Below are 12,111 nucleotides of genomic sequence, written 5' to 3'. Positions count from 1 at the left end.
AGTTGTTAAAGCGTAGTTATGTTTAAATTCTCCAGTTTATTCAAATACAAGTTCTGGAACTTAAAAACCCAGACAAGAGTATTTTTTAAGTAATCAACCAGTTGACAGCGCAGCTATGTACCAAGGAAATTTTGTCCAATTGCTGCTATGTCTAACTTTCTATCTATCAATGCTGGAGATTATTTTATGTTCAACCGAGTAAGTTAAAATCCAGTTTTAAGTTAAATGGATGTGTCTAAGATTTCCTGACTTATTATTTCGGTATCTGTTGCCCAAATTGAAATATATTGAATGAAAGATTAGCAAATATATTTAGAATCTGTCTTTCGTGCCCATATACTCATACTTGTAAAATCAAAACATTATTTGAATCATATATCGGTTTAAAGCGTAATTAATATGCCAATGGTGCTCACTTCGTCTTTATCAAGGTCAACCGCTGTACTGGGAAACTCAACCAATGCTCTGGATAACGTTACGACAACAACACAACCAGATACTACAACAATGAACATGAATCCGTGCATGGAAGATTTGGGTTGTTTTCCATTGGACGGAGATTTCTACCACGAGACATTGCGTAGTGAATTTGTTCCACCTTTCTCCCGGGAAGCAATTGATGTTAAATTTCTAATAAATACCGATAAATCGCAAAACGAATCGTACGTCCTTCGTGCCCTGGATGTGAAAAATTCCACCTTGAAAGACATTGGTATCAATATCGATGTCGAAACGATTTTCGCTTCTCACGGATTCACGGACACCCCATATAATTGGGTTCCGGTAAGTGGGAGTGGCAAGTGACTCTCTTGGGTGGAATTTTTAGATTAGCGTCTCTCTTTTTTATCGTGGTGTTTTCCTCTTGCTAGCTTCGACATGTTTTGGTTACGGTTCACATGATACGTTTCCACCCCTTACGTTACTGATTTCATACTAAGAGTACACTTAACGGAAGGCTTTAACTGCTGTATTATCTTGTATAATTTGAAACCAGGACTGATCATAGGCTGCAGAGAACGGACTTGATCTCATACAGACATAGAAACTCAATGGTAGATCATAGATTTATGGTATTGGTTTAAAACTCATTATTTTGCCACTATTTGAAATCCAGTTTATCGAAATCAAGAAATTTCCCATAAATTAATCGAATAAAAAATTATTTCCGAAACGATATATAAATTATGGCAATGAGAAAGGCTTACAATTTTAGAACGATCTACATGCAACATGGGAAACCCAGACTTGGAGACATTCATTCCTTATACGCGAAGATAATAATTGAACTAATTCCAATGGGTTTTTATCAGGGTGTTCGAGAAGAGTTTTTCAAGCACGGAAATTACAATTTTATCGCGGTGGATTGGAGTGCTGGAAATCAATTTCCGTACGATCAAGCCGTTAGTAATGCTCGGGTTGTAGGAGCGGAAATTGCGTTCTTCGTTAAAAATATGCAAGTTAGTTTTGGGTTATCATAAAAAGGAAGGTATTTTAAATAACCTTATTAAAATGGAATTCCGTTTATAAGGAGAAGCTTGGATTAAATGTAAATAAAGTAAACGTTATGGGTCACAGTTTAGGAGGACAAATTTGTGGCTACGCTGGAAAAAGGATTCCCGGTCTCGGAAGGATCACAAGTAACGTCAAACTATATAGTTAACCTTCGATTTTGAGTAAATCTAATACCATATTAGGTTCGAATATGCAATTTGTAGAATTGAATAAGATGATTTGACTTTTCTGTCAAGGTCTTGCCTATAGAGCTATCTCATTCTCAGAAGTCTTAGTTTGACGTCACCCATGCTTTTTTCCCATAGAACCAAAGCGGTACCAAACGTGGCCGCCCACTGCCAAAGCTAAGCCCTTGACGTTTTACCAAGTCACTGACGTCACAACTGAGATAGCTCTAAGCCCAATTACGAATATGCGAGGAAAAAATTCGGTATCATGAATTTCACTCGATGTTCCCTGTTAGTTGAGGTGTTATCATGGAATAGATCAATCATAGAGGTTAATTTTGGTTTCCCAACTTGTTCATTTCATCTTAATTTCCCCGTGTCTCTTATAAAACGAGTTTTAATATGAGTTTTGACTATTGAAAGTGAGGATCAATAAGTAATCACATGGTAGCTTAATTACTCGAGCCCTCGTTATTGTTTAGAATCGTTAGATGGGGAAAGGGTTGGGATATATTTTGGGCTGTCCAGTTATTGCTTTGATCAAGCAGATTTATGAAAGCGGTGACCTAAAAAATTGAAAAGTAAGCAAAATGTAAACCAATTCGACAGACATTTTGAGTAAAAAGCAAAACAGTATTGTTTTAAGAATTATTAATAAGGTGTGATGAAATAATAAGTTTCCCATTTATTCCGTAGTGGAATCAATTATTTTTATGTGCATCTATTTCATTTTTTAACAAGGTTTGGATCCTGCTGAACCAGGATTTCAAAACTTATCAAACGTGGTCAGAATAGATCCCAGCGATGCGAAATTTGTCGAGGTTATCCATACAGATACGAGGCCGTTTGAGGGGGGACTTGGTAAGATCCTAATATACCAATACTAAGTTTAAATTGTAGCACATCCGTTGTTTCCTACCTGGTGATATCACAGCAACGAATCTAAGAAATAGATAATAAAGAGACGAGGAAAACACCTCCAATGAAGGGTTCGAAATCTTATTTTAATTGTTAACACCTGGATTCTTATTGTAGAAGGACTTGGCATGTCACAGCTGGCGGGACACATTGATTTCTTCCCTAATGGCGGTGTAGAACAGCCGGGCTGTGACGATTCATCAGCTGAAATGGGTAACGTACTTTCGTTTGTTTCTATCACCATAGGATGCACCCAGCGTAACGCTGCCTACAGCAACAAGAATTCATAAGCTAATGGGAATCATTTAATCAACGTAGCTAGGCGGCTTTGAGGGAGGAGCTAAAGACTAACTATTGTTTATGATAAAATTTGCGTCACGCATAAATTATCTCGCTGTTCGTTGAACATTGCGCCAGCTCCTAACCTCGCGTTGCTACGTCACAGTCATAAGAATTTGTTGTCCATCCGCTAGCAATATAAGCAGACGACCAACCAATGAAATTACTGTTAGAAAGACATCTGAATTATAAGGCGTAACGGAGACCACTCCAGCTCCGCCCACAAAGCCAACAAAGAAATTAACATTACAGATATGGGGGCATAATGATTTCTATTAGCTAATGGATTACTGACAGCAATCTTAGAGTACATTTACTAGCATTTTTTAACACTAAAACACGAAGTTTGAAACGATCCTCTACACGGTAGAATACCCTTGCACCACAAGTGATGTTAATACAATTACAATTTTACTTTTAGGTATTAATTCCATTGTTTGCAACCACATGAGATGTCTATCATATTTTAAGGTAGGCTTAACAACATTCTATAACTTTATAAAGTAAATAGTTTTAAAGCTATCGAAGACTTATACGGTCAAGCAAAAAGGATCTTACCATTTCGTTCGCTGGTGAAAAAGATTATATAGATGAATATACTCTAATTGAAATAGACGAATAGAACTGCTTTTGAACATGCATTGTGTATTGCGGTAACGCGCAACTATCCACTGAAACCTTACGTATATAGCTACGTCTAGAAACATACAAAGGAATATATTTCAAATATTAAGATAACTTTCATAAATATTTCAGCCTTTTTTACTTCGATGTCATCAATATTATCCATTTACATTGCAGGAATCAATTAACAGCAAGTGTCAAATGGTTGGTTACGCTTGCAAAGACTGGGAAACATTTTCAGAGGGCAAATGCGCTTCTTGCGGAACTGACGGAGAGAAATGCGCAATTCTTGGTTTGCGCTCGATTGAATCTGCTCGGCACAAGAACGACAGCCAACCTCTGCAACTGTTCCTCAAGACAAACAACAAAGCACCTTTTTGTTGTAAGTGCATTTTTTTTCCGTATGCTGTCCCTAAAAGTCACAATATCTCAATTTGTGTTCATTCTTAAAGTGTACCACTATCAAGGATTAATGAAAATAGTAAATTCGACTTCATCAGAAATTTCTGGAGACTTGAGTGTGACGATAAATGGATCCATCGATTCTGATTCGTTGACCGTTAAACCTAGGTACATACATTTAAATAGTTTTCTTACAGATTTAAACTAGTTTTTACACATTCTTTCTTATTAGTTTTAATGAAGAAAATCCTTCTGAAAAGTATTACACTTTTCTATTTACCACGACGAAGGATTTAGGGGAACTTGAGAAAGTCACCTTGGATTTCAAGCCGGAAAACGGAACTACATCCACGGCTTTGCCCGTAGATAAGCTTACGTTAAAACCCATGTTTGAAATTGATGAAAAGTGAGTTTGAAAATTTACCTACATTTTCTATTTGTTCTAAAAAATAATCGAGTTTGCATAATGGTATTTAGAGCATCCAAAATCCAGCACAATAATATTATCCTCTATTCTATGATTATGAACAATTTAAGCGATTATTTGTAATGATATCTAATCATTTACAATTGTTTTCTTTACACCCACAGAAAAGCAACCGATGGAACTCGAGAATTTTGCTTGACCAAAAATGAAGGTCTTATATCAGGACAATCAGTAACAATTAATGCTTCTAAAACGTGTTGATAACAATCAAACGTAAATACAATGCGTCTATAAAATTTGTTAATATTATTATTTTGATTACTGTATGTGTATTAAATATAATATTGAACAATATAATTCTACAGGGCCGGTAGGCCCTTGTAGATATGACTTGATACTCTTTTGTAACGTTAAAGCAAAATTCACATGCTTTTACCATTTTTCCTATGGAGATTAACATGGGGTTTTTCGTGATATTTAGCCACCTCTAACTGAAAAACTAGAGCGAAGTTACTTTTCGGAATACTCTTAATTTAACAATTATGTATTCAAGGTGTGCTATCGGCTAGTTTAATTTAAATCAATTAACTCTAAGTATGTTAATTTTAGTTAATTCTGAAAGTACGTCAAAATTACTTTTGAGTCAGACTATCTAGCAGTAGACGCTGACAGATTACTTTACTATTTCATCCGAGCTTGAGCACCTTTATATGTATTTTCTAATTAACTGTAGCACCCTTAATAAGAAATAGGTCGTTATCAGGTCGAATTTTCGTCTAGAAAAGTAATTCAGGTAAATAATTACAGTTAACAGAGGTTTTTATATCATTTAAAGTAAGTTTTTGAACGTTCTTTACGGCCAAGGCTTAAGTTGTATTTTAGTTTGTCTATGTAATATAGTATTTATATAGTCTTTCCCCTTTCAAGATAAAAAAAGCTCATTTCCAGCTCTGTATTCCAAAAATACGCAGTCTGCTTCGTTTCCTGCTACAAACAAATATATGAGGACTGAGGTATACAGGGTTTCATTATTTGTTAATCTCACCAAAATGCTACTAATTGTGAAGGTGTGTGATATATTTCCTTAAACTAAACCAATGTAGAGGAATTTCCATGTTTACATCAGCACAGATTCTCTCAACGTAACCACGTTGGAAACGGAGAGTTACGTATGAGGTATACTGGGTTTCATTATTTGTTAATGGTTTAGAAATCAACGGTAGTGTTTTCACCCTGTGAAGAATTCAACTTCAAAATATTACAGGAAAGATCACAAAATGTTCAATGTGTTTTCCTACGGCAGTTAAAAGAGTGGTGTATAGGTTACTGGTTAGCGCAGTTCACTCAACATTCTCATTTGAGGACAGGTATACGCGGTTTCATTATTTGTTAATCTCACTAAAATGCTACTAATTGTGAAGGTGTGTGATATAATTCCTTAAAACTAAACCAATGTAGAGGACCAGATTATTCGTTAAAACAATTTTGGTCCTATTGAATCAGTTATACTGTGATGTTACGTTATCATTTTATAAACTATTTGTTACCAACAGTGGATTGTTTAATTCATAAGTAACAGTGGTGCTGGTTAATCCAGGAGGACAGTGTCGTTATATAATTTAATTAGTCAAATAATTTTCATGTTTACATCACAGATTCTCTCAACGTAACCACGTTAGAAACGGAGGGTTACGTTGTTTGCTATTTCCACAGTCCACGTTGCCGTTTGTTTATTGGTTTAAATTGCTATGAATTGTATAGGTATTTGATTTAATTACTGGTATTCAAGCTAAACTATAGAATAACATCATTCATTAACATATTGTATAGATAATCTTTACCACAAACCTAGCACAGGATATGATAAAAATTTAACGCAATGTGTTGGAAATAATAAAAAACTCCTCTAAACATTAGAGTTAAGGTGAATTATTTATTAAAAGTCATTTTATAAGCTTAATGAGCACTGACGACAAGTTAATTTCAACGTAATTAAGTGTAATTAACGTGAAATTAAACCCCGAATGTACATTTTTTTTGGATGAAAACTCAGATAACTCTTAAATGATGTCCTTGATTAAGATTGTATCTAACCAAGCCGTTGGTAAAGCCCCATGTTTTCTCTTTCACACTTAAGCTAATTTAAATTATCTCGAAAGCACCTTAATAGGCGCGAAATTCAAAACTTAGCGTAAAATGAGAATCGAAAACTCCACTAAAAATTGCAATTAAGGTGAAGTATACATTTAAACTCATTTTATAGCCTAAATGTACACTGCCAAAACACAATCCTACGTTAATTTTAACTCAATTAAATATAATTAACGTGAAATTAAACCAAAATATACATTTTTGGATAAAATCTCAAATAACTTTTAAATAAACTGTTTAAACTACCCAAAAGTTTAGGGTACCATAATGATGAATATATGGCAAAAATATTAAACTGCACTAAACATTGCAAATAGGGTAAAAAATTCAAATAAATTTTAAGCTTAATCCACTCTCACGAACCATGCTCAAATTAAGATTAAAACATCACAAGTTTTTCGTACAGCCACAGTAGTTTCCTATTTCACTTTCAAATTAATCTAAATGATCATTAAAATACATCAAAAGCGCATACATTAAAATTTTAGGGTAATTGCAATTTAAGTTAATATTTTATTGAAACTTTTATTATAAAATAAATCCACACAAGATAAACAAGATAAGCCGTTAAATTAAACTCAATCAAGTATAATTAACCTAAGAAAAACATTAACATGTACAAAAATGGGCCAAGCCTCGCTTCGTGCCCTCTCCGCCCTAAAAAGTTCTGAGATCCCATGTAGAGCCAAGTCTGCCTTTTGTTCTCATTCAATCGCCAATTGAACAATTATGTTATAAATTAAGTCCTTTTCCTAATTAATAACCAATCTTCTTTGACTCTATCATTATTATACATCTTTGTTCGTATCAAAAAGATCGTGACTTGGCAATCGCAAGTAAGTAATATTAAAAGGAAGTCGAAGGGATATTCACTAAATCGTTTATGGTCGAGGGGATATGTACAAGTTTATAAGATGAGTCATGCACAACCCTATGTACAAATTATATGGTGAGTTATGCATAACCCTATTTACAAGTTTATAAGGCGAGTTATGCATAACCTTATGTACACCTGCGCTTGCCAAGTCACGATATTTTTGATACGAACAAAGATGTATAATAATGATAGAGTCAAAGAATATTGGTTATTAATTAGGAAAAGTACTTAATTTATAACATAATTGTTCAATTGGCGATTGAATGAGACCAAAAGGCAGACTTGGCTCTACATGGGATTTCAGAACTTTTACGGCGGAGAGGGCACGAAGCGAGGCTTGGCCCATTTTTGTACATGGTAATGTTTTTCTTAGGATCTCACTTCTTTTTGTAGACCCTCTCGTTATACTTCGGTAGTTATATTAAAACAAGACCCTCTCGTGGTACTTCGTTTGCCAATATAATCGCTAACGTTTGTCCATATTTACGCTGAATTACCCCTTTCGACCCGCAGAGAATATGCAATAAAGATTGTACGCGATATCCTAATAAAAGAATGTAGCATCAGTTACGACACATTTCTATTAAACTACTACTCCTATTAGCTTTAATATATATTTAACTTTCGGTTAACTTTGGACCATTACGTCCTTTCATCAAGAACACACACTATTTCTGTTGAAAAGACGGCAGCGCCATCTAGTTTTAAAATAAAGATCTAAAGAACAATTTTATAAAAAATTCGGGATGTTTTAATTTTTCTGTGCTTTATAAAATAAATGAAAACTAAATCCTGAATTTTAAGTTTCTATCTCCTCTAGAAGTACCTTAGAATTTTGATGATCGGTGAGTGAGTGAGTGAGTGACAAAATAAGGTAAATTTCACCTGCGATATTTCGAAAAGCATATAGGGTAGGAACTTGAAATTTGGAAACAATAGCTAGGATTGACAGTCCTCGCGGCAAGCAAAATTTCAGACTTTCACCTATACCCATCACGAAGTTACAGTGGGCTTAAAAGTGCCACGAGTTGCTTCGAGAAAAGGATGTCAGTGCTCGACTTGGCTGGGAGCACGGCAGTGCTCCCAGAATGTGAAAGATTCGTGTTTTGGGTAAATTCATGGATACCTTATAATTAAACTAACAAATCTTTCACCCAGCCTCCATTTTCCTGTTTAATTCTTACGATTAATTAAATTGTCATTTAAAAGCTTTTTTCCCCATTTTGAAAAGAGAGCCATTGAAAAGGCGTGATATTTAAAAGTTTTGGGGCAAAGTAGTGATTGTTCTGCAAGAGTCAAACAGTCACTCCTCTAAAGTTTGCAGAATTTCTTGTTCAAACTCGTATAATAAACTGAAATAACACTAGTAAAAGAAGATAAGCCGTTAATTTCAACTTAATGATCATATTTAATTAAAATTAATCGAAAACAACAGGTTTTTTTTGGGTAACTATAGATAACCCTTAACTGAAATAACAAAATAAGATTAAACTACGCCAGTTGTTCTTTCAGCCTAAATGTTTTCCTATTTAACACTAAAATTAATTACATTATCACTATAATGCATTAATAGGCTCCAAACACAAAATTTTAGGGTAAGGAATGTGTCAAAATGAAACTTTTCCATTTAAATTTTAATATATCATTAGCATAGTTCGCCAAATCACCAGCAACAATTTAATCTGGCAACATTCAATGTAATAATGTTGCCAATAAAACAAGGGCGTCTAGCCCATAACTAAGCCATATCACTAGCCATCTCTCGCTATCCCTAATTCAATAAATTTTCTTCTACTGAAATACCACCTAGCATACCAGTCAAGTGGGGGGAGCAACAGAAAATTTTAAAGCACAGTCTTACGATAAGTCTTGGAATTTGGGCCTCAAATTACAACCTCTAATCGAATCCGTTTGGTACACATCAACGTCAACGTAAATGTTCAATGTGATTACCATTGTGGTGCAGGCACTCTTCATCTGTCCATGTCTTTCAATTACTTTACTAGCAACGAACTCATGACGCAGGAAGTCCAAGTAAATGCCTTCAGAGATTTTCTTATCAAGAAAAAGGGTCCGATAATTTGGTTTCCAAGAATGCCCTCCCAAAAATGCACGTTATGAAGGTTTAAGGTACCATCCTTAAATAGCCTCGTCAGAGAACAGTACCTTTCTAAAAATAATGGATCGGCTTCAATTAGTTCACGCAAAGGTTTTGCCGTTTTGGGTAATCCTCGTAAACATCATGTTCAATTTTCCCTGGTTTGAATACACTGGCATTTTGCTAAAAGACGAGACTAACTAATTAAATTCGGTCCTAACTGCTACGTAACGACGATTAGTTTTCACTACGGCCTTTTTTCTCGGTTCCTCAGACAACTCGGACCTTCTGCTTCAAAGTCATTCCCAAAGAAACCTTTATGTTTTCTTTATTTTGTTCATAGTTTAAGGTTAGGGGGCCGACCTTTATTACAATGGTTTCTTTTTTCGGTATTTGTGCCTTTTTAACAGGCGTATTGTTAAAATTGTAACACTACAGAAATTGTATTTCAAATGGGACCGGCAATACCGCAACGCTGAGCCGAAAAACTGGATGGTAATTGTTTGGACCTATAGGGTCAGGACATTGGAGGACCAAACATACCGTGGTGTCACGTGTCGAATGTTAAAGCGACCTTCACCACTATACATACTATGACCTGCTGCTCAAGCTGACAATCTTTGAAAACTCAACTTTGAGGAACTTCCGGTCTTTTTAGATATAAAGGGGCTTTCAGTGTCGCTAAGTAGTAGAATTACAGTAGTTGGTCTCGTTTCCTAGCAAAATGCCAACTTATTCTAACCAGGAAAAATTGATTAGCAAGTTTATTTTGGGTGAAGGTCGCGGTAACATTCAACCATAGAGAATTTTACACATGTGTAAAATTCTCTCTGGTTCAACTAAAGGTAGTGCTTTATGCCGAACGGTCTCCACACCGACATTTGGGTGCGAGGACTTTCGTCATTTCGATAGTGCAAGATCGTGAACGTAGAAGAGACTGTATAGTCTGTAATGAGGATACAGACTTTGACATCGTAGAAAGTTTTGAAGCCAATCTCATGCTTGTAGTAGAGCGGTGGAACAAGAAGTTGCACTAAGCCATTCTACTGTTCGTGCCAGTTTACAAGGGCATTACTACAGGCATAATCATATCCCCCTACATCAAGCCTTAACGGACGAGAAGTACCTAAGACGGCAATACCATTAGTCTTGCCATGCGTCATGAGTTTAGTGGTTGCAAATGTAATGCAAGACACGGACAGTCATCTGGAAGAGTGCCTCAACCACAATGGTAGACACTTCGAATATTTACGTTGAGTTGTTTACTAAACAGTTTAGAGGTTGCAATTTGAGGCCCAGGTTCTAAGACTAATCGTAGGACTGTGCTTTAAAATATTTTGTTGCATTCACGCATATTCTCCTGTATTCTTTGTGTATCTTGCCACTCGTTGTCACTTAAATACAATAAAACATGAATTCTAAACATTTATTTACACCCTGTATAATTTAGCACGACATCACCCGTTGGCAGTATTGGGGGTTGTACATAAAGGAAGCTGTTGGTCTGATCTCGACAACACTGTATATGTATACAGTGTACGAAACAAATATTTTTCTTCCATATTTCAAATACCGTCGTTTTTAAACTTTTCATAAATAAAGTACAACACAATATGCTTATATAGACATCGTCTTCAAGCTCTTCTACTCATGATGCATTTCCTCAAAAATTCTCATTGATATATGTTTAGAGTGTACACAACAAATAAAAAAATTTATTCTACATTTCAAATACTGTCATTTTTGAACTAACTTCATATATAAAGTACAACATTATATGCTTTTCGAAAACTATGTTATTGGATATGAGTTCATATAATTAACTATACTTAAGTACTTCTTTAAGCTATTAGAAATAGATCAACCCCAAATGTATGTCGGTAGAAAAAACATGAAATTATTCAAATTTTAATTACATTAAGACTGAAGGGACAGATATTATAAAAAAACGTCTTGGTTTGGACCAAGGCCGAAAAAACAAACGATATGTCTGAGGTTTATCAGTTGACTGAAGTTTCAGATATTGCAATTTCTTTTTAAATTACTTTTATTCCTTTAATCCTTAATCAATATTTAATTCAATCAACTTATTTTTACTGTTAATCGATCTATTCCCTCTAAATTAATTTCAAAAATTACATATCTACGCTTTTTCAAGAATAATTCCATTTTCCGAAAACATTTTATCATGAAATTAATTATTTTGAAGGGATTTCGTGTCGATGATTACTAAGTTGGAAGCACAGTTTTAATTCTTGTTGCCTTGACAAATTTTCAAGTTTGCACCAAAAAAGTTTAAATCTGTTGTAAGTTGCTGGGAAGACTGATGTCAAGAAATTATGATAAAGAATTTATTTTGCTCAAACTAATTTATAAACTTATGTTGTCTACTTAAGACAAAGCAACAGCCTCGGTCCTGTCTTGTTTCTTTTAGTAGGTAGCTCTCCTTTTATGCACTGGAAAAATATGATATCGGTGTAAATATAACCAAAGGAAAGGGTAAAGTTTACATAAAAAGAAATACTTCTCAGTTCCGATGACTTGTTATTTCCTGAGGAAATAAAATGGTTGAACACATCATACCTTACCAGAACTG

The 12,111-nt window shown here is 34.8% G+C and overlaps 1 protein-coding gene and 1 long non-coding RNA gene across 9 annotated transcripts; both read left to right on the top strand.

The window, feature by feature from the left end:
• Positions 1 to 1,202: 1,202 nt before the first annotated feature.
• LOC149709126 (pancreatic triacylglycerol lipase-like) lies at positions 1,203 to 4,741 on the top strand. The gene is made up of 9 exons (XM_089864554.1): positions 1,203 to 1,457; positions 1,529 to 1,637; positions 2,421 to 2,540; positions 2,715 to 2,810; positions 3,358 to 3,407; positions 3,738 to 3,942; positions 4,013 to 4,130; positions 4,195 to 4,368; positions 4,554 to 4,741. Exons 1-9 carry the CDS (start codon positions 1,224 to 1,226, stop codon positions 4,648 to 4,650), a joined length of 1,203 nt encoding a protein of 400 aa, XP_089720680.1. The 5' UTR covers positions 1,203 to 1,223; the 3' UTR covers positions 4,651 to 4,741.
• A 306-nt stretch (positions 4,742 to 5,047) lies between these two features.
• On the top strand, positions 5,048 to 11,247 carry LOC149709125 (uncharacterized). 8 transcript variants are annotated; one of them, XR_016381311.1, is made up of 4 exons: positions 5,048 to 5,182; positions 5,317 to 5,402; positions 5,493 to 5,565; positions 5,654 to 6,307. It is a non-coding gene; the product is annotated as an uncharacterized LOC149709125 (long non-coding RNA). The 8 variants fall into 8 exon arrangements; XR_016381310.1 differs by having other exon boundaries at positions 5,457 to 5,565; XR_016381316.1 differs by having other exon boundaries at positions 5,050 to 5,182; positions 5,338 to 5,402.
• Positions 11,248 to 12,111: the final 864 nt, after the last annotated feature.

Source organism: Phalangium opilio, unplaced genomic scaffold (genome assembly GCF_054372755.1).
Source record: "Phalangium opilio isolate 3A_F unplaced genomic scaffold, DU_Popi_V2 ptg000013l_1, whole genome shotgun sequence".
Taxonomy (NCBI): Eukaryota; Metazoa; Arthropoda; class Arachnida; order Opiliones; family Phalangiidae; genus Phalangium; species Phalangium opilio.
The sequence above is the reverse complement of the archived record's forward strand: the minus strand, read 5'-3'. Positions and strand labels throughout refer to the sequence as shown.

What these genes read in the sequence shown, in the direction of transcription:
- LOC149709126 (XM_089864554.1), top strand. Translation starts at nt 1,224, where the DNA reads ATGCAACATGGGAAACCCAGACTTGGAGACATTCATTCCTTATACGCG. An exon ending in CAACAAAGCACCTTTTTGTT is followed by an intron (nt 3,943 to 4,012) that starts GTAAGTGCATTT and finishes TCATTCTTAAAG; the next exon opens with TGTACCACTATCAAGGATTA. An exon ending in ATGTTTGAAATTGATGAAAA is followed by an intron (nt 4,369 to 4,553) that starts GTGAGTTTGAAA and finishes TTACACCCACAG; the next exon opens with AAAAGCAACCGATGGAACTC.